General features: G+C 42.4%; 1 protein-coding gene across 1 annotated transcript in view; it reads right to left on the bottom strand.

Annotated features, from left to right (window-relative positions):
- Positions 1 to 434: 434 nt before the first annotated feature.
- The window catches only part of LOC115143717 (carbohydrate sulfotransferase 11-like), a 40,521-nt gene continuing 18,006 nt past the window's right edge, over positions 435 to 22,949 (bottom strand). The window contains exons 2-3 of the mRNA XM_029684194.1: positions 12,368 to 12,450; positions 435 to 2,554 (exon numbers count right to left, since the gene is read on the bottom strand). Coding sequence (XP_029540054.1) covers positions 1,709 to 2,554; positions 12,368 to 12,450 — 929 coding nt within the window. The 3' untranslated portion in view covers positions 435 to 1,708. The remainder of the gene's footprint in view (positions 2,555 to 12,367; positions 12,451 to 22,949) is intronic.

Genomic DNA, 22,949 nt, shown 5'->3' with positions numbered 1-22,949 from the left:
TTATGACCCCACATATCTTACAGTAGAATCAATGCATGTCATGTGATTTTACAAAACAGATCAATAAAATGTGACCTCACCACCAGCAACATTCAAACACGTCCTTGTGACAACCCTGCATTTCAACACCACGGTACCCAGGCCGATCTTCTGCTACGGGGGGGGGGGCATAAATACCTGTGCTGATCACCCCAACAGTTATTTCTCACATACACACGGTAAAACATGACCAAAACCACAGATTTCATAAAGGGATGCCCGTGCTGTAGGGATAGAACCGTGTCGGGGTCAAGGTTCGTGTCTCTTGGCTGTGGAGCACATACTGTAGAAGTGCCATGTTGACATTGTGTCAGAGAACATGGCAGGTATCCAGATTAAGTGAAGCCTATGACAAATGGCTAGACCTTTACTTAAAGGGATAGTTTGGAAAAAAATGACATGTTACGATATTTATTTATTTACCTTGAAAGCGGTTTGTGGACAAGGAGTGACAGCATTACACACTTTTGGTTTTGTTAAACTAGCCACTGCCAACAAATGTAATTTCACTGAACTATCAAAGTAAGCCCCATGTTGCAGACTTGTCTTAGGTAGACTATCAGACAGGTGTCCAAGCCTCCAGAAGGGTCACTGTTGGTACTAGCATAATGTGAAGAGTATTGACATCAAGACTGATAAAACTATTGCCTATATAATTGGACACAACTCTGTTTTGAATGCAGTGAAAGGGCTCTCTCCTCATACCTTTGTTCACAGGACCTATAAAACTGCATGATTTGACCTCAATATTTCAAACATACACAGTAAATTCAACATATTGCACAGATGGATTCTTACCCTTTGTGTTGACTGCTATGCCAGCATTCCAGACACACACAAACTGCTTAGATGTGTTCATTTGACTGATGTTATGGTAGTTATTCCTAATGTCTAAATGTGTGCTCTATCTGCAGTTTGTTGACACTGGGACACAAATATCACAATAAATAAACCATCCAATGAGAGTCAACTCTCTACAGTATAAGGAAAACACTGATGTCACATTTCCAGAGGATGTCATACACCTTTAAGTCATAAGGCCCACTCAAAGGCACTGATAGAGATACTTTCAGCACCCCTATTACTTCAGATAGCTTGCGTTCCTTTTAGTCTTACTGTAGAATGGTGGTGACAAAATAAACTTTGAAAGAAAAAATAATAATTGTAACCAAAGTTTGTTGGTGGTGTCAAAGTTTGGTCATTTTGAGTTAATGTGCACTTGAGGTGCATTTTACACATACAGAGGCAATCATTTAATCTCCATTGGCTCATTGCTAACAGTACAACATCTTCATCTTAAGTGTCCATTCCCCGTTGTCTCATCTTAAAGCCACTCTCACTTTTGATATGAAAGATATCTTTAGTTCCTTAGATTTCACCAGGTTAGTCCTCTCCGTAAAACATACCTGTGCTTTGAAGAGTCCCAGGACCCATGTTAAAAGTGTCTGTACCACTTCTTTTGAACCCTCTGTCAGAGGTTATACATAATGTTGTTATAAGCAACAGCTGTTAAAAGCCGCCAGAATAGCTGACATCAGCTATACATCACAAGTAATAAGCTAGTTGGGTCGGGCACAATGTCACGCTTCCAACTACTACGTTCCAACTACTACGTAGTGCTTATGATAGATGGTTCAAACTAAGGCTCCTCCTAAGAAGCGTAACGTCATCAAAATTTCAGGTACTCCGGCGTGGAGTAGTTGAACAGCAGGAAGTCCATGTGGTAGAGGTTATACAGCTTCTTCTGATAGAAGGGTCTGATGTTGTTGAAGAACTGAGCGGCCATGTCTCCCGTAGTCCTGGTGTTCTTGGCCGAGGCAGGGAAAGTCACCTGGCCCTCCACCCCAGCCAGCTGCAGCACGTAGCGGGAGTCCTGCTCCAGCGTCTCGTACTTGCCCACCACGTCGTAGTGGATGAGGCAGGGGTGGCACAGCGAGTGCACACGCTCCCAGTGCTCGTTGAAGGGCTCCTCGCGCTGTGTGGCCGGGTCCACCAGGTAGTACACAAACTCCTCGAAGGAGACATCGTCTCCCCGCTCCAGTGCTTCGGCCTGGGGGTTGGGCCGGTGCCGGCGGATGATCTTGGTGCCGTAGCGCTTGTGGAAGGCTGTGTTGTAGCTGCGTGTGAACTTGTTGCGGTAAGCTGAAACGAGCCGCTCAAAGGGCTCACGCACGAACACAAACTTCAGGTAGGAGCGCAGCCGCTGGTTGATCTGAGAGGTGGAATACTCAGAGAGGGTGCGCAGGTTGCCAGGCATGTGGGCCTCGTTGGCGGGGATGGCGAGGGGGTCGCGGTGGGGGCCAGCGGCGCCTGTCAGGACCATTAGGACACGCTTCCAGTTGGTGCAGGCCACCTTGGGCACGTAGCAGTAGAGCAGGCCGTGCTGGTCATCCACAATGACGTGCTTGAGGTCCTCGGGGATGAGCACGCGACGCTTGCGCGTGTATGAGCGGCAGGCGTCCTCCAGCAGCTCCCGCCGACCCTGGTGGGTCACCTGCACCGTCGACTGCTCCAGCTGTAAGAGAGGAGAGGATTCCAGACACTGACACAAATGGTAGATGGCTCAGTGTGGTTTAACAGTTAATTGAGCTTGAGGAGAGTAGGAAATGAGATGGCAAGTGGTTATTGCTCAGGGATACATTTTTATATCCATGTCACTGAACACATTGACATATTTTAACATGTTAACACATGAACAAGTTTCAACATTGTACCTCATTAGATAGGAGACAGGAAACTGATCTGGAGAACACCAAAAATATGTCATGTCAGGAGGCTGAGCACAAGTGCTGAACAATCTATAAAGGGTTTTGTCTCCAGAACTAAAATGTTTTGGCTCCAGAACTAATGGAGTTTGGCTCAGGAACTAAATGGTGTTGGCTCCAGAACTAAGAGTGTTGGCTCCAGAACTAAAGAAGTTTGGCTCAGGAACTAATGGAGTTTGGCTCAGTAACTAAATGGTGTTGGCTCTAGAACTAAATGAGTTTGGCTCAGGAACTAAATAGTGTTGGCTCCAGAACTAAAGAAGTTTGGCTCAGGAACTAATGGAGTTTGGCTCAGTAACTAAATGGTGTTGGCTCAGGAACTAATGGCGTTTGCTCCAGAACTAAAAGAGTGTTGGCTCCAGAACTAACCCCTATGGCACTTCATGTACAGTGCATTCGGAAAGTATTCCGACCCCTTGACTTTTCCACATTTTGTTACGTTACAGCCTTATTCGAAAATGAATTAAATAGTTGTTTTCCTCGTCAATCTACACACAATACCCCATAATTACAAAGAAAAATAAGGTTTTTAGAAAATGTTGTTAATGTATAATTTTTTAAAACTGAAATATTACATTTGCATAAGTACTCAGACCCTTTACACAGTACTTTGTTGAAGCACCTTTGGCAGCGATTACAGCCTTGAGTCTTCTTGGGTATGACGCTATAAGCTTGGCACACCTGTATTTGGAGAGTTTCTCTCATTCTTCTCTGCAGATTCTCTCAAGCTCTGTCAGGTTGGATGGGGAGCGTTGCTGCTATTTTCAGGTCACTCCAGAGATATTCAATTCCGGGCTCTGGCTGGTGCACTCAAGGACATTCAGAGACTTGTCCCGAAGCCACTCCTGCGTTATCTTGGCTGTGTGCTTAGGGTCATTGTCTTGTTGGAAGGTAAACCTTCACCCTAGTCTGAGGTCCTGAGCACTCTGTAGCAGGTTTTCATCAAGGATCTCTCTGTACTTTGCTCCGTTCATCTTTCCCTCAATCTTGACTCATCTACCAGTCCCTGCCGCTGAAAAACATCCGCAAGATGCTGCCACCACCCTCTTTCACCGCAGGGATGGTGCCAGGTTTCCACCAGGCGTGAGGCTTGCCATTCAGGCAAAAGAGTTTAATCTTGGTTTCATCAGTCCAGATAATCTTGTTTCTCATGGTCTGAGTCTTTAGGTGCCTATTGGCAAAATCCAAGCGGGCTGTCATCTGCCTTTTACTGAGTGGTTTCCGTCTGGCTACTCTACCATAAAGGCCTGGTTGTTGGAATGATGCAGAGATGGTTGTCCTTCTGGAAGGTTCTCCCATCTCCACAGAGGAACTCTGATGCTCTGTCAGAGTGACCATCGGGTTCCTGGTCACCTCCCTGCCCAAGGCCCTTCTCCCCGATTGCTCAGTTTGGCCGGGCAGCCAGATCTAGGAAGAGTCTTGGTAGTTCCAAACTTAATCCATTTAAGAATGATGGAAGCCACTGTGTTCTTGGGGACCTTCAATGCTGCAGAAATGTGTTGGTACTCTTCCCCAGATATGTGCCTCGACACAATCCTGTCTCGGAGCTCTACGGACAATTCCTTTGACCTCATGGTTTGGTTTTTACTCTGACATGCACTATCAACTGTGGGACCTTACAGTTGAAGTCGGAAGTTTACATACACCTTAGCTAAATACATTAACTCAGTTTTTCACAATTCCTGACATTTATTCCTCATAAAAATCCCCTGTCTTAGGTCAGTTAGGATCACCACTTTATTTTAACAATGTGAAATGTCAGAATAATAGAAGAGAGAATTATTTATTTCAGCTTTTATTTCTTTCATCACATTCCCAGTGGGTCAGAAGTTTACATACACTCATCTAGTATTTGGTAGCATTGCCTTTAAATTGTTTAACTTGGGTCAAATGTTACAGGTAGCCTTCCACAAGCAATGTTGGCCCATTCCTGACAGAGCTGGTGTAACTGAGTCAGGTTTGTAGTCCTCCTTGCTCACACACACATTTTCAGTTTTGCCCACAAATTTTCTAGAGGATTGATTTCGGGGCTTTATGATGGCCGCTCCAATACCTTGACTTTGTTGTCCTTAAGCCATTTTGCCACAGCCTTGGAAGTATGCTTGGGGTCATTGTCTATTTGGAAGACCCATTTGCGACTGATGTCTGATGTCTTGAGATATTGCTTCAATATATACACATAATTTTCCTACTTCATGATGCCATCTATTTTGTGAAGTGCACCAGTCCCTCCTGCAGCAAAGCACCCCCACAACATGATTCTCCCACCCCATGCTTCACGGTTGGGATGGTGTTCTTCGGATTGCAAGCCTCCCACTTTTTTCCTCCAAACATGACGATGGTCATTATGGACAAACAGTTCTATTTTTGTTTCATCAGACCAGAGGACATTTCAAAAAGCACGATATTTGTCCCCATGTGCAGTTGCAAACCGCACTCTGGCTTTTTATGGCGGTTTTGGAGCAGTGGCTTCTTCCTTGCTGAGCGGCCTTTCAGGTTATGTCAATATAGGACTCATTTTACTGTGGATATAGATACTTTTGTACCGTTTCCTCCAGCATTTTCACAAGGTCCTTTGCTGTTGTTGTCATCTCTAGGAGACAGAACGAGTCTCCTTCCTGGGCGGTATGACGGCTGCGTGGTCCCATGGTGTTTATACTTGCGCACTATTGTTTGTACAGATGAATGTGGTACCTTCAGGCATTGGAAATTGCTCCCATGGATGAACCAGACTTGTGGAGGTCAACAATTTTCTTTCTGAGGTCTTGGCTGATTTCTTTTGATTTTCCAATGAAATCAAGCAAGGGGGCAATGAGTTTGAAGGTAGGCCTTGAAATACATCCACAGGTACACCTCCAATTGAATCAAATGATGTCAATTAGCCTATCAGAAGCTTCTAAAGCCATGACATAATGTTTAAAGGCACAGTCAATTTAGTGTATGTAAACTTCTGACCCACTGGAATTGTGATACAGTGAATAATAAGTGAAATAATCTGTCTGTAAACAATTGTTGGAATATTTACTCGTGTCATGCACAAAGTAGATGTTTTAACTGACTTGCCAAAACTATAGTTTGTTAACAAGAAATTTGTGGAGTGGTTGAAAAACGATTTTTAATGACTCCAACCTAAGTGTGTGTAAACTTTCGACTTCAACTGTATGTAGACAGGTGTGTGCCTTTCCAAATCATGGAAAGGGCACATCTCAAGGATGATCAATGGAAACAGGATGCATCCGAGTCAATTTCTAGCCTCATAGCAAAGGGTCTGAATACTTACATAAATAGGGTATCTGTTTTTTATTTTGTATAAATTTGCAAACATTTCTAAAAACCTGTTTTCGCTTTGTCGTTATGGGGTAGTGTGTGTATATTGTTGAGGGGGAAAAATGATTTAGCCCATTTTAGAATATGACTAAAGTAACAAAATGTGGTAAAAGTCCAGGGGTTTGAATACTTTCCGAAGGCACTGCATATCTAAAGTCATTTGATAGATAAGCAATATGGTTGTAGTGCCACCTTGTCCTCAGATAGGCTAGCTGAGAGGAAGATATTGCAATATGGTTGTAGGGTAAAACTTTATTTGGATAGTATGTAGAGCATCTATAGATGGACTATCTACAGACTATTAGTAACATTTAAGCTAACTATCTACAAACCCTAACCTTAACCCTTATCCTAACCCTAAACTTAACCCTTATTCTAAACCTAACCCTAATAACCCTAATAAACCTAATAGGCTAGCTGGGAGAAACAAAATGGTTGTAGCTCCACCTTTCCCTAAACTTAACCCTTATTCTAAACCTAACCCTAATAACCCTAATAAACCTAATAGGCTAGCTAGGAGGAACATATTGCTTATACCCATCCAATCCTTTCTGATCTACCTGTGCCTTGTAGAGGCAGGGGGTTGTTTCTGGACGGGGGCCTTTGTCTATGACTATGAGAAGAAGAAAAAACACCCTTCAAAAGTCAGGCTTGGACCTCCTGTTTATTGACATTACGAAGTTACTTACAGGGGCTGAAACACTCCTCGCATTCCAATGTCACTTCATAGAATTAAATCAACACCTTGTATTCTGAAAAGGAATTAGCTACATGCTTATGCAGTAGTATAAATGTCTGGGAGATGAACCAAACTGGGCATAATCTGTCCAATGTAGTTTATCTCCAGAAAATGGAGAGTTCAGGTGGGCCTTCATGCTTCAGCATACAAAGGAAAGGAGGGGTGCTCAACAACAATGACAAAAATCATGAAACGGGCTTATCAAGAAACATTTCCAAAAGAACTAATTCGAGGTAGAAAGGAGTTGGAGCACTCAAAAAAAGCAGAGATGTATTTAATTTAGCTCACTTTAATCCATTGTACAGGATACGAACAGGTGACTGTCGTTTTGACGTCATGCTGACGTCTTCTAAGTAATTTAGAGAATATGAGGAGAGGTAGAAAATAAGATGAAAATGTGTGCATTACGGAATGACACTAAATAACAGCTTCTCTAAATGATCTTATTGTTTGTCAAACTTCATAGTTGAGTTTTATTGACCCATCTCTCTCCCTCTTGTAACACACACACAAACACTGCAGCTGGATGTCCTAATCACATTCAATCTCTCCCATCCACACACCACTGCACCTACACTTCAGTTCAGCCAGTTCAACGTGGCTTCCTTCCTGTACAAAACCTGTATTTACTCTCTCCTGTATTTACGCCTTCCATTTACTCAGCCAAATGCGGAGGCTCTCAGTTTGCCTCAGTGTCTAGTGGCATGTGTCGTCCTCTGTCCTGGTTTGAGAAGACACTGTTGACGCTGAAATTTCAAGGACACACTGGAGCAGGCAACACCGATGCTAACGGAGGCTTCACTCACTGTGTAGCTGGGTAGTTACATCTTTCTATCAAACAATTTTGTCACGGCAGAAGTTAAAGTAAAACCTCAAGTAAACTATTACTTGATCTTTGTCATCAGTGTAACTTGCCAATGTCATTCATTATCCCTGATAGTGTAAAGACGATCTTCCATAAAAATCTTGATCTTAATTTGTGGAGCAAAATGTATTTTGATGGCACATATTCTTATCTGGAGTCGTCCCTGTCGGCTACGATTTACCTCAAGTAGATACTACGTGCTCCTTGTAAACCTAGGGGTAACTGGCGCATGCAAAGCCAACTCCACATGCATTGTAAAATATTTGCTTAGGTTAAACTTCTTGTAAGAAGTAATTGTTGATGTTGTTGATGTTATACCTACAGCAACGATTAAAACATTCCCAAACCAGAAACCGTGGACTGATGGCAGCATTCGCGCGAAACTGAAAGTGTGAACCACTGCTTTTAACCAGGGCAAGTTGACCGGAAACATGACCGAATACAAACAGTGTAGCTATTCCCTCCGCAAGGCAATCAAACAAGCTAAGCGTCAGTATATAGACAAAGTAGAGTCGCAATTCAACGGCTCAGACACAAGAGGTATGTGGCAGGGTCTACAGTCAATCAAGGATTACAAAAAGAAAACCAGCCCCGTCGCGGACCAGGATGTGGTCTGCGCATGCTCTGAGGACGCGGCTGGGGATGCCGTCTGGGCCTGCAGCCCTGCGAGGGTTAACACGTTTAAATGTTTTACTCACGTCGGCTGCAGTGAAGGAGAGTCTGCAGGTTTTGGTTGAGGGCCGTGTCAGTGGCACTGCAAAAAAGTGATTTAGTCTGTCTGGGAGCAAGACCTGGCTGGTGTGTTTACGGACATATTCAATCAATCCTTATCCCAGTCTGCTGTTCCCACCTGCTTCAAGAGGGCCACCATTGTTCCTGTTCCCAAGAAAGCTAAGGTAACTGAGCTAAACGACTACCGCCCCGTAGCACTCACTTCCGTCATTATGAAGTGCTTTGAGAGACTAGTCAAGGACCATATCACCTCCACCCTACCTGACACCCTAGACCCACTCCAATTTGCTTACCGCCCCAATAGGTCCACAGACGATGCAATCTCAACCACACTGCACACTGCCCTAACCCATCTGGGTCAGCATTTAACACCATAGTACCCTCCAAACTCATCATCAAGCTCGAGACACTGGGTCTCGACCCCACCCTGTGCAATTGGGTACTGGACTTCCAACTCAATCATCAAGTTTGCGGACGACACTACAGTGGTAGGCTTGATTACCAACAACGACGAGACGGCCTACAGGGAGGAGGTGAGGGCCCTCAGAGTGTGGTGTCAGGAAAATAACCTCACACTCAACGTCAACAAAACAAAAGAGATGATTGTGGACTTCAGGAAACAGCAGAGGGAGCACCCCCCAATCCACATCGACGGGACAGTAGTGGAGAGGGTAGTAAGTTTTAAGTTCCTCGGCGTACACATCACGGACAAACTGAATTGGTCCACCCACACAGACAGCGTTGTGAAGAAGGTGCAGCAGCGCCTCTTCAACCTCAGGAGGCTGAAGAAATTTGGCTTGTCACCAAAAGCACTCACAAACTTCTACAGATGCACAATCGAGAGCATCCTGTCGGGCTGTATCACCACCTGGTACGGCAACTGCTCCGCCCACAACCGTAAGGCTCTCCAGAGGGTAGTGAGGTCTGCACAACGCATCACCGGGGGCAAACTACCTGCCCTCTAGGACACCTACACCACCCGATGTCACAGGAAGGTCATAAAGATCATCAAGGACAATAACCACCCGAGCCACTGCCTGTTCACCCCGCTATCATCCAGAAGGCGAGGTCAGTACAGGTGCATCAAAGCAGGGACCAAGAGACTGAAAATCAGCTTCTATCTCAAGGCCATCAGACTGTTAAACAGCCACCACTAACATTGAGTGGCTGCTGCCAACATACTGACTCAACTCCAGCCACTTTAATAATGGAAATATGTGTAAAAATGTATCACTAGCACTTTAAACAATGCCACTTAATATAATATAATGTTTACATACCCTACATTACTCATCTCATATGTATATGTATATACTGTACTCTATATAATCTACTGCATCTTTATTTAATACATGTATCACTAGCCACTTTAAACTATGCCACTTAATATAATATAATGTTTACATACCCTACATTACTCATCTCATATGTATATGTATATACTGTACTCTATATAATCTACTGCATCTTTATTTAATACATGTATCACTAGCCACTTTAAACCATGCCACTTAATATAATATAATGTTTACATACCCTACATTACTCATCTCATATGTATATACTGTACTCGATACCATCCACTGCATCTTGCCTATGCCGTTCTGTATCATCACTCATTCATATATCTTTATGTACATGTTCTTTATCCCCTTACACTTTTGTGTATAAGGTAGTAGTTGTGGAATTGTTAGGTTAGATTACTTGTTGGTTATTACTGCATTGTCGGAACTAGAAGCACAAGCATTTCGCTACACTCGCATTAACATTTCTAACCATGTGTATGTGACAAATACAATTTGATTTGAATTTAATTACACCCTTTAGTGATCCAACGTAATATTCTTGTAGGCTTATACAGAGAAGTAAAATGAATACAATTGGTTATAATGATCTTCCAGTTTTGCTTTCTGTCTTCATAAATTCAAACACTTTTCCTCAGAGTATCGCAACACCACGGGGTTCCACTTTGGATAAGCAAAGTAAAAAATATCAAAAATAAAACCGCCAGCGATTTAAAGTAAATGATGTCTTTAGGGGTTCTTCAGTCCTTTGGCATGGGCCTCGGACTCCCCTCCCTGAGATATAATTGGCAACAGCTCACTCCTATAGAACTATTCTTTCTGTACCCTATTCAAGCTTATTTCTCTCACGCTCTCTCCAAGTCTTAGTTCTGGAACAGTCCCTATGTAATGTCATACTGTATAATTGTAGAGAGTTTGTGGGCCAGGGCTTTTCCTTTGGCCTCAGAAATTTCAATCCGTCGTAGTGACACACTGACTGTACACATTTGTTTTGAAGTTGAATGACATGGGACACTTAAGTAGTCTATTCAACTCTATCGGCTACATACACGTAGTGTACAAAACATTAAGAACACCTGCTCGCTCTTTCCATGACAGACTGACCAGGCGAATCCAGGTGAAAGCTATTGTCCCTTATTGACGTCACGTGTTAAATCCACTTCAATCAGTGTGGATGAAGGGGAGGAGACAGGTTAAAGGATTTTTAAGCCTTGAGATAATTGAGACATGGATGGTGTATGTGTGCTACTCAGAAGGTGAATGGGCAAGACAAAATATTTAAGTGCTTTTGAATGGAGTATGGTAGTAGGTGCCAGGTGCACCAGTTTGAGTGTGTCAAGAACTGCAACGCTGCTGTGTTCACTCTCAACAGTTTACCGTGTGTATCAACAATGGTCCACCACCCAAAGGACACCCAGCCAACTAGATACAACGGTGGGAAGGAGAGGCGGGAGATAGAGACAAATCCTGGCAAAATGAAAAAGTCAGGGTTAATTTTTTTTATAAGAGACAGTTTTATATTTTTCAATCAAGTGCCTGTCCAAAATAATTAGATTTTGCTAACCAATGTCTGACTGCAGTCTGGAATCGTCAAGTCAGGGCTTTTGTTTGATGAGGAACTTCAAAGTACTGTAGTTGATTCCAGGAATTATCCAACCAGGATTTCTGGAAAACCTGGGCATTTTGGAAAAGTTACTGGAATTTTCCAACCCTAACTAGACGGTAAACAAAAACATAAGAAAGGTCAAGGGTTGCACCTGTATCAATCACTGACAGTCACTCGTAACTACAGGAGACAGTTTGAAAGGCTTGAAATTAGTACAGATTGTGAGACACCCAAAACCTTGGAGCATGAGGAACATCTGTAGTAGCAATGGGGGATTAATAATGATGATCTAAATCTGATTTTATAGACCAGTAACTTCAGAAAAATAATTATTCTAAACATGGATTGGAAATTTATTTTATTAGGGGCTTACACTGACAAAATTCCCATAGATGCCAAAGATGTTAATCATCATTCTGCAGTTGCTTGAAAAATGTAATATTGGTTGAGGAAAGCTGACAAGAGAACTCTTATTTCAGTTGTTAACACCATGTCACACCCTGACCTTAGTTCCTTTTTATGTCTCTATTTTGGTTTGGTCGGGGAGTGAGTTGGGGTGGGCATTCTATGTTGTGTTTCTATGTTTTCTATGTGTTTGGCCTGGTATGGTTCCCAATCAGAGGCAGCTGTCTTTCGTTGTCTCTGATTGAGAACCATACTTAGGTAGCCTGTTCCCACCTGGTGTGTGTGGGTAGTTGTTTCCTGTTTTGTCACCTTTCAGGACGGTTTCAATTGTCGTTGTTTCACTTGGTTATTTTGTATTTCGTGTTCAGTTATATTACATTAAAATGGACACCTACCACGCTGCGGCAGCTACATTTCTATAGGGGAAACACTGATAAGAGACTTTCAGCAAGTAAGCAGTAAGTACTGAATAGCTTACCAATGATTTTATTTTCACAAATCACCTATTCTAACTCATAAAACATGACCAAAAAGAAGTTCAGTGGTCATCAACGTGAATCCTACCTGGTAGTGGGCAGGACTTACCTGGTCACTGTCATAGAGCATCTGGAGTGGACTCCTCCATGACTTCCCCTGGCCGCTGCTCCTCCCACTACCCTGTGCTGAGGCTGAGAAAACGCAGACGGGTACACACGTCAAGGTCAACACAGACAAATTACCTATAGTACACACTCAAGACCATCGGAGTCTGTATCTCTCCTGCCTTCTGATTTGGTATATACAGTCCATGGGATGCCATTGTGGCAACCCATGAGGTATGGCAGGTTAATACTGATTATCCCATCTAAATGCAAATGTCATGTCAATTTTATGTTGACCCAAATGCTTGATAAGCGAGCTAAATTACAACTTTCTAAGGGGGATAATCATTAACCATGTTAAATGTAAAGGTATGAATGCAACAACAACCTGACACTTTCATACATCCTAATAACAAAGAAGTCACAAGACAAGTACCATTGAGAATCTCAGGTAAACCAGAGGAGAAACTCGCCAATGGGTCATTTATTACATATTATAAACTGGGTGGTTCGAGCCCTGAATAGTGATTGGCTGACAGCCATGGTATTTCAGACCGTATACCTAGGGTATGACAAAACATTTCATTTTACTGCTATAATTACGTTGGTAACCAGTTTATAATAGCAATAAGGCACCTCAGGGGTTTGTGGTAAATGGCCAATATACCATGGCTAAGCTCTGTATCCAGGCACTCCGCATTGTGTTGTGCCTAAGAACAGCCCTTAGCCGTGGTATATATTGGCCATAAACCACACCTCCTCGGGCCGTATTGCTCAACTGTACACACCTGAGGGTCATTAAACACCAACACACAGGTGCACACCCAAAACGACATCTTATACAACACTACAGGTTGTCATAGAAACACACAAAAGAGAAAGAGAAGAAACCAGGCCTAAAAAAAAGATTGTGCATCCATTCAGACTAATAATGTACCTCTTACTGTAGCGCTCCGCTAAACATACAACGCAGCAACACTGCAGAAAACAGCTCTCCTTTATGGGAGTAACTGAGGAGAGGCAAAAAAGGGAAAATCCCGAAACCACATGGGTACTGAGGCATAGCAATGAGAGAAAACCAAGGGGGCAGATGGAGTATAAACAGAGGTAGAAAACCTCTGACTACTTTAGAGTTCCTTTAAATAACATGACATGGCGTTTAGATTGTTGTTGTTGTCATTTCATATGCTGTTGCTCTTTTAGTTCCTTGGTAGTTGTGGGAGCGTAAGTTTTTGGTTTCCCATTGGTTCTGGGAACGGAGCCATGAGTTTCCTGACCAGTAAAACTGTATATTTTTTTTTACGTTCTGAGAATGGAAGTGAAAATCTGGGACTTTTGTTTTTCGGTTGCTGGAAGGTTCTGAGAACATTATAATCGGGCTCCTTTAAAGTTTTCCTGGGAGGTTTTAATAACGTTCTGAGAATGAAAATTCTAGTTTTTTTTTAGTGTTTTGAATATCTTAACTTTCACTGAATGTTTCAATAAGACTTTCAATAACACTGCTGACTGACAGTGCTGCTGAAGTAATGAAATACCTTATTTAACCTATTAACACTGCTGACTTACAGTGCATTCTGCTGAAGTAATGAAATACCTTATTTAACCTATTAACACTGCTAGCTGACAGTGCATTCTGCTGACGTAATGAAATACCTTATTTAACCTATTAACACTGCTAGCTGACAGTGCATTCTGCTGAAGTAATGAAATACCTTATTTAACCTATTTCAAAATAATGTCATTTTGTCAAGTTTCTTAAATGTGCTGAGAATGTTACAAAGCTAAGCAATTATCTTGCACCATTCCCAGAACATTGTGGGAAGGTTATATGAAAAATAACCAAAGGACAACCATGCTCCCACCAAGCTCTAAGAAACATATGGTTCTCAGAACATTATCTGTTAGCTGGGAAGAGACAGAGTCACAGATATGGTCCCACAGGGCAAGGGGAGGGGTAGGTGAGGGTGCAGACAGATAGGGCATGGCTGAGATCATGTTCTGCATTTTGGTACCATCAAGCATAACTTCAAAAACCCTACATAATAAATGGCATTGAAGACCAAATGTGTTACCTATAAGGGAATGTACAAGAATGGAGAATTCAGCTACTGACATGCTTATGATTTAAAATTAAATTAGATAGCAAGACTTCAGTAACTATACTGAACAAAATTATAAAATGCTAAATGTTTTTACTGAGTTACAGTTCATAGAAGGAAATCAGTCAATTTATATAAATTCATTAGGTCCAAATCTATGGATTTCACATGATTGGGCAGGGGCGCAGCTATGGGTCGGCCCTGGAGGGCATAGGGCCAGCCACTGGTAAGCCAGGCCCAGCCAATCAGAATGAGTCTTTCCCCACAAAAGGGCTTTATTAAATATCAAACCAAAGTTTATTTGTCACCTGCTCCGAATACAACAGGTGTAGACAGTGAAATGCTTACTTACAGGTTCTAACCAACAGTGCAATTTCTAAGTTAAAAAAGGTATTAGGTGAACAATAGATAAGTAAAGAAATAAAAACAACAGTAAAAAAGACAGTGAAAAATAACAGTAACGTGGGTGAAGAGGGAGTACAGGAGGGGACTGAGCACGCACCCTTGAGGGGCTCCAGTGTTGAGGATCAGAGTATCAGATGTGTTGCTACCTACCCTCACCACCTGGTGGCGGCCCGTCAGGAAGTCCAGGATCCAGTTGCAGAGGGAGGTGTTTAGTCCCAGGATCCTTAGCTTAGGGATGAGCTTTGAGAGTACTATGGTGTTGAATGCTGAGCGCAGGGCAGTGTGGAGAAAGGGAAAGGGCAGTGTGGAGTGCAATAAAGATGGCATCATCTGTGGATCTATTGGGGTGTTGTGCAAATTGGAGTGAGTCTAGTGTTCCTGGGATAATGATGTTGATGTTAGTCTTTACCAGCCTTTCAAAGCACTTCATGGCTACGGACGTGAGTGCTACAGGTCTGTAGTCATTTAGGCAGGTTGCTTTAGTGTTCTTTGGCACAGGGACTATGGTGGTCTGCTTGAAGCATGTTGGAATTACAGACTCGATCAGGGACATGTTGAAAATGCCAGTGGAGACACCTGCCAGTTGGTCAGCACATGCCCGGAGCACACATTCTGGTAATCTGTCTGGCCCCGCGGCCTTGTGTATGTTGACCTGTCTAAAGATCTCACTCACGTCAGCTAAGGAGAGCGTCATCACACAGTCATCCGGAACAGCTGATGTTCTTATGCATGCCTCAGTGTTGCTTGCTTCGAAGCGAGCATAGAAGTGATTTAGCTCGTCTGGTAGGCTCGTGTCACTGGGCAGCTCGCGACTGTGCTTCCCTTTGTAGTCTGTAATAGTTTGCAAGCCCTGCCACATAAGACGAGTGTCGGAGCCGGTGTAGCATGATTCAATCTTAGCCCTGTATTGTCGCTTTGCCTGTTTGATAGTTTGTCTGAGGGCATAGCGGGATTTCTTATAAGCGTCCGGGTTAGAGTCCCGCAACTTGAAAGTGGCAGCTCTACCCTTTAGCTCAGTGCAAATGCTGGTTTCTGGTTGGGGTATGTACGTACAGTCACTGTGGGGACGACATCCTCGATGCAGTTATTGATAAAGCCAGTGACTGATGTGGTGCACTCCTCAATGCCATCGGAAGAATCCCGGGAACATGTTCCAGTCTGTGCTAGCAAAAGAGTCCTGTAGTTTAGCATCTGCTTCATCTGACCACTTTTTTAATAGACTGAGTCACTGGTGCTTCCTGCTTTAATTTTCGCTTGTAAGCAGGAATCAGAAGGATAGAATTATGGTCAGATTTACCAAATGGAGGGTGAGGGAGAGAGAGCTTTGTACGCGTCTCTGTGTGTGGAGTAAATGTGATCTAGAATTGTTTTCCTTCTGGTTGCACATTTGTTGATGTTGATAGAAATTAGGTAGAACTGATTTAAGTACCCTGCATTAAAGTCTCCGGCCATTAGGAGCGCCGCCTCAGGGTGAGCGGTTTCCTGTTTACTTATTTTCTTATACAGCTGACTGAGTACTGTCTTAGTTCCAAGCATTCGTCTGTGGTGGTAAATAAACAGCCACGAAAAGTATAGCTGAAAACTCTCTTGGAAAACAGTGTGGTCTGCAGTTTATCATAAGATACTCTACTTCAGGCGAGCAAAATCTAGAGATTTCCTTAGATTTTGTGCACCAGCTGTTGTTTACAAATATGCACAGACCGCCCCCCCTCGTCTTACCGGAGTGTGCTGTTCTATCTTGCTGGTGCAGCGTATATCCCGCTAGCTGAATATCCATGTCATCATTCAGCCACGATTCCGTGAAATATATGATATTACATTTTTTGATGTCCCGTTGGTAGGATATACCACGTACCTCTTCGAATTTATTGTCCAATGATTGCACGTTGACGAGTAATATTGACAATAACGGCAGCTTTCCCACTCGCCTTCTGCGGATCCTTACGAGGCATAGCACAATTGGTTGGGCGCCCGTAAAACTGCTGCCATTTCTTCCGGTGCCATTTTATCCTTTAAAGACGGAAAAACACCAATGTTGGAGGCGGCTTATGGTAGATAAATGAACATTCAATTACCTGCCAACAGCTCGATTGGACATTCCTGCAGTCAGCATGCCAATTGCACGCTCCCTCAAAACAAACTTGACATATGTGGCATTGTGTTGTGCGACAACTGCACATTTTAGAGTGGCCTTTTATTGTCCCCAGCACAAGGTACACCTGTGTAATGATCATGCTGTTTAATCAGCTTCTGCATATACCACACTTGTCAGGTGGATGGATTATCTTGGCAAAGGAGACATGCTCACTAACAGGGATGTAAACAATTAAGGTTTTTGTGCGAATGAAACATTTCTGGGATTTTTTATTTCAGCTCATGAAAAATGGGACCAACACTTTACATGTTGCGTTTACTTATTTTTTCAGTATAATTAAATACTTTCAGAGGGAAGAAACTTCCATAACTAATCTTACTAGGTTCTGTCAGATCCAGACATATCCCAATTTTCAAGATTTTTATCTTTTCTTTTGGGCCATCCATATTACAAGGTCTTGTTGAAATGGACAGATTCCACCATTCTTCTGCGACTGGGCAAAACAGACTGATGTGTCACTAGCGCCACACACACACATGGTACAAGATCAAACAGAGAACAACATCTCCAACTCATGCACCCTACAGTACACACCAGTCTGGTGGAGATATTTAGACTGAAGAGCCTGCTACTGATTGCACAAGGTCTTCCTACATACCCAACTGTCCTCTGACCCAACCATGGTAGATTGGTCTAAAATGAAACGTTATCATACTAGTCACTAGTGCTTGATTCAACCAGTATTGCATGTGTAGTCTACTCACATCACACCCGAGATCCATCAGCACAAGAGGACATCAACATTCAGAAAATATGTTTATATAGTCATCCCATATGTTCCTATATGTTTGGCTCATTTGGCAAAAGCAAGATGGTTAATGTTTATGTTAAGTTTGAGGGGTATTGCAAACAGCAGAAGCACATACTGTAACCAAACAATGAAATCTAGCAGTACGAAGGACATATAGTGTGGTCTATATCCTTTTATAAACTGGGTTGTTCGATCCCTGAGTGCTGATTGCCTGACAGACATGGTATATCAGACAATATACCACAGGTATGACAAAATACTCTTCTAATTATGTTGGTAACCAGTTTATAATGGCAATAAGGCACCTCAGGGGTTTGTGATATATGACCAATATACCTCGGCTAAGGGCTGTGTCCAGGCAATTCGCGTTGCGTCATGCATAAGAACAGCCCTTAACCGTGGTATATTGGCCATATACCACACCTCCTCGGGCCTTATTGCTTAAGCATAGGCTTCACAATTGAAAATTCCAAAATTATTCTTAGAGCAGCAAAGTCAAATCATTCTCAGCTCGTTAGCCAGGTACACAAGCTTTCAGTTGCTTTTAATATCTTCTCCCCTGCTTTAATGACCTGCACTGTTCCTGTCAATATGACTTGTACTAACTCGGTCCTGTTAAGACTTTAAAAGCAGTCAGTCTCAAGTTCAAAGGCAAAGAGTTTAAATAGGAACGCTATACAGAGGCGCTTCTCAAACCGGTTTCAACTCTAGAGTAAAGCTATATGGAGGCACTTAAGCCTTGTTCACAGTGCAGGCCTTAATGCTCAAATCAGTTTAGTTTTTTAAATCAGTTTTGGAACACTTTTAAAGCCTCAAAGGATAAAAGCATCATACTTTCAGAATGAGTCATTTTTGGCTAGCCACAGCAGTCAGCTAGCTAGGTAGCTGTTTAGCTATCTAGCACATTCACTAATTTGTTCGTTAACTAAACAATTAACTAGGTAGTTAAATACCATGTGTTCTTCTAAAACTGTCAACAGAGTAGCTAGCTAACCAATAAGATATGAGATATGCCAAATAAGTCTAAAAACCACTTGAGGGCAAATAAATCAGATTTGAGTCACATGGCAAGGAATCAGATTTCTATTCATAGGTGGTTTGAAATGTGGCTTGAAATATCTGATTCCATGTGTTTTTTGGCTGTTCAGACTGCCAGGAAGAAAAGAAACGGATTAGAATTGGACATGCAAAAAAATATATATATGAGTCACTGCCAATGTGAGCAGGGCTTTAGAGACCTGGCTCATATGATATGATGCAAAACTCATCATAGTGGCTATATTTCTGCCTCCTTGAACAGTAATCGCTCAGAGATGCACAAAAAAAGATAAAGAAAAGATTTCCCCATTTTTAATTAAGTGGCATCTGTATGTGGACCCAACACTAGCCTTGATTCCACGCTTGTGAGTATGGTACTGCGACACTAACCCAACGCAAATGACTATGCAATTTACCCGTATTAAGAGCAAACTTTATGAGCCTTGCTTTAACTTTCACATAAAGGTTATCGGAAGGCAGTTATTGCATGAGTCAGGGTATGATTTCATGGTGACTGTTTATTCTGGAAAAAGTACTTCCGGACAACATAAACCCGCAAAGCCCCAAGGATTTCTCAAATAGACTTTTTACCTCAACAGTTCTGTAAACAACGCAACTCAATGTGCTGTAGATGGATTAACCCAATAAGCATACATTTAGAGAGAGGGAGGAAAGTTACACCTAACTGCTGTGTGGATTAAGTTGAACACACACAGAAGAGGAAGGGCTGGGTGCATCAATAATTCATATAGATGTTTTTTTGTCACATACACCGGATAGGTGCAGTGAAATGTGTTGTTTTACAGGGTCAGACATAGTAGTACAGTGCCCCTGGAACAAATGAATATGTGAAATTAAATTTAGCTTAAAAAAAGAGCTAAGGACAATGTTAGTCTTGTTAGCATTCATGCTATCGCATCAAATGGCCCGGCTCTGATAGCTACCATAATCTTGCCCGAGCCCAATCCAATCAACCATTCAAATGCCATCACAATATTTACAACACAGTTGAACTCCAAGATCTTTAAATACCCATAAGGTTAAGTATCATTATATCCAATTGGATGATGCTGCTGTGACATGAAAAAAGTCAATAACTTAAAACAGTTCTCTTTTCAATGGGAATTTAGTCATATTTTACAATGTAAAACTGTCACAATCAATTGAGCTATTTGCCTTCGGAAAACTGCAGACAACTCCTTTGGACTATCCCTGGTAAATGCTAAACATACTATAACAGTTAGTTCAAAACTGATTTGAGTTATTAGAGGGTAACATCCAGCAGACCAGGGTTTAAACTCACAACCCTTGCAATTATGCACACACACCACCTTTTGGCAGAGGTCAAATTAAAGGTTACAATAGCACTGCCAATGATAGACTTTAGTTTGTAAAAAATTACAAATATGGCTTGGCATGTGGAAATGTTGTATAATGACCCTTTAACATAAAATAAAATATAAACGCAACATGTAAAGTGTTGGTCCCATGTTTCATGAGCTGAAATAAAAGCTCACAGAAATGTTCCATAAACACAAAAAGCTTATTTTATTAATAAAATAACATTTATTTAAAATGTTGTGCACAAATTTGTTTACATCCCTGTTAGTCAGCATTTCTCACTTGCCAAGATAATCTATCCACCTGACAGGTGTGGTATATCAAGAAGCTGATTAAACAGCATGATTATTACACAGGTGCACCTTGTGCTGGGGACAATAACATTCCAATCTAAAATGTGCAGTTTTGTCACACAATATAATGACACATATGTCTCAAGTTGAGGGAACATTTGAGGGAGCGTGCAATTGGCATGCTGACTGCAGGAATGTCCATCAGAGCTGTTGGCAGAGAATTTAATGTTCATTTCGCTACCATAAACTGGCCTCACAACCGCACACCACGTGTAACAACGCCAGCCCAGGACCTCCACATCAGACAGATGATGAAACTGTGGGTTTGGACAACCGAAGAATTTCTGCACAAACTGTCAGAAACTGTCTAATGGAAGCTCATCTGCGTGCTCGTCGTTCTCACCAGGGTCTTGAACTGACTGACTTCAGTGGGCAAATGTTCACCTTCGATGGCCTCTGGCACGCTGGAGAAGTGTGCTCTTCACGGATAAATCCCGGTTTCAACTGTACCGGGCAGTATGGCATCGTGTGGGCGAGCGGTTTGCTGATGTCAACGTTGTGAACAGAGTGCTCCATGGTGGCGGTGGGGTTATGGTATCGGCAGGCATAAGCTACGGACAACGAACACAATGGCAATTTGAATGCATTGTTTAGGGTTACGTGACAGACACCGTGGTCTACAAGGCTGTATAAGCCTTTTGTGGTAGTTCCACCATGTATAAATGTAACGTAATACTATTTGTAAGATCAATAGAGAGTATGGAGGGAAAATGTAGTGTGTGTGGCAAGGAAAATGGCAGACAGGCGATGTGTGTGTCTCTCCCTCTCCACACACGTGTGAGACTTGGCAAGTCTGAGTGCCAAGCCGCGTGTGAACAGTGAACCCACTGACACGCTCCATGCCACAGCAAGGCATGCATGAAATATATATACTGTAAACTGTAACCCACTGTACCTGGGGATAACCTGAGATATGCACCACCATGAGGGAGAGAGGAGTGTGAGAAGCAATAGATAGAACGATACATATTAAACCAAGTCTCTAGATTTGCCATCTGCTGTCCATCTGCATTCAACCAAACAGCTGCTAATTTGGTAAACTAGATCTGAATAAAATAACTGCATGCCAATTTTAACTTTCTCATTGTACAGATGTCTTACTAATAGAAATTAAATGTTATTTGTGTAGAGAAACAACTATTTCCACGTTTATAGGTTACGTTTATAGGTTACTTTCTCAACAGACATGGGTTTACTATTTGTTGGCTAATCACAAAAACATGTTGCCTCATTGTCCATGGAAGGGGATTTGTCAGCCTGGCCCTTGCTCAGGATTTGCGAAAGTGTGGGGCATTTTGTGGTGAAGTGTTACTGTACATATATTTTTTATTGTGTTTTTTTTATTGTTGTTTTTTATTGCGGCTGTGAGTCAAGGCAGTAGACATTTTAAATATGACCACTCCCAAACCTTTTATTGTTTTTTTCTAATTAAAATGCCAGAAGTACAGGCAACGTCAGTACTATTTTTGAATGTACTGTCAGTCTAAATAACCTGGCAGAAAGTGACTTTAGCTACTGTTCTCCAGGAACAAGCAGAGATGACACATTGAACCAATAAGTGCTCTTAGTACCTTACCTTCCTGTTATTATCATTCAACAAACATGGAAAACGACACAAAAAAAAATCTTCAAATCACTGTTTGTAGCTATTCCTCTGATGCATAAGCTAATTACAGAGAAGGTACACATTAGAGCCTAGCACTTACAACTGTTCATATGTCGTTTCATTGGCAAGCATTGCAAGCCGAACTGCTGAAGATCTAAGTCACGGACTATCACTCTACTAGCTAAGTGAGAAAAATGTAAACAGTGAAAGCCAAGTAGACACCCGTCTACCCTACAAAGGGGTTTATAGCACTCCCCCTAAACCTATTTAATGCCAGCTGTTAAGTGCTATTGGTTTCCTTTTGACTAGGCCCCATGCTGATTCCCTATTTCCCTCTCTGGTACATTAGTAATGGCTTAGTAGATGCAGAATATAGAAAGGCCAATCTTGCGTTACTCCTGTCCCTGCCATGAACACTGCTCTGTGTGGAAGTCCCTCGGGAAGCAGGGGCCCCCCTCCCCCTCCACAGGCTCTCCAGGTCTGCCAAAGAGAGTGCGCTTTAGTGAGAGACACACTGTGCTGTGTGGAGGCCGATCCCTGCTGTTGCCGCAATGTGTGTGAAGGGTGTTCGTGCGTTTGCAAGGGCGCGTGTGTGGTATCTGTTTAACAAGAGTGAGAGTCTTAAAACAGAGTGTTAGCAGATGTGGTACAGGTATCTTCTTGGTCTTGGTCCTAGAGACACACTGTGTGGATTACAGAACATGTGTGGGCTGTTTTCCTATAAGAAAATTTGCTGGGGTAAAAAGAGTAGCAAAGCTGCTAGGCAGCAAGAGGCCCAAAAAGCAAATCAGGTCATGGTGTTCCACAAGGAGGGTCTTCCAGGAGGTGATTGGGTGAT

This window comes from Oncorhynchus nerka, linkage group LG2, assembly GCF_034236695.1.
Source record: "Oncorhynchus nerka isolate Pitt River linkage group LG2, Oner_Uvic_2.0, whole genome shotgun sequence".
Classification (NCBI taxonomy): domain Eukaryota; kingdom Metazoa; phylum Chordata; class Actinopteri; order Salmoniformes; family Salmonidae; genus Oncorhynchus; species Oncorhynchus nerka.
The sequence above is the reverse complement of the archived record's forward strand: the minus strand, read 5'-3'. Positions and strand labels throughout refer to the sequence as shown.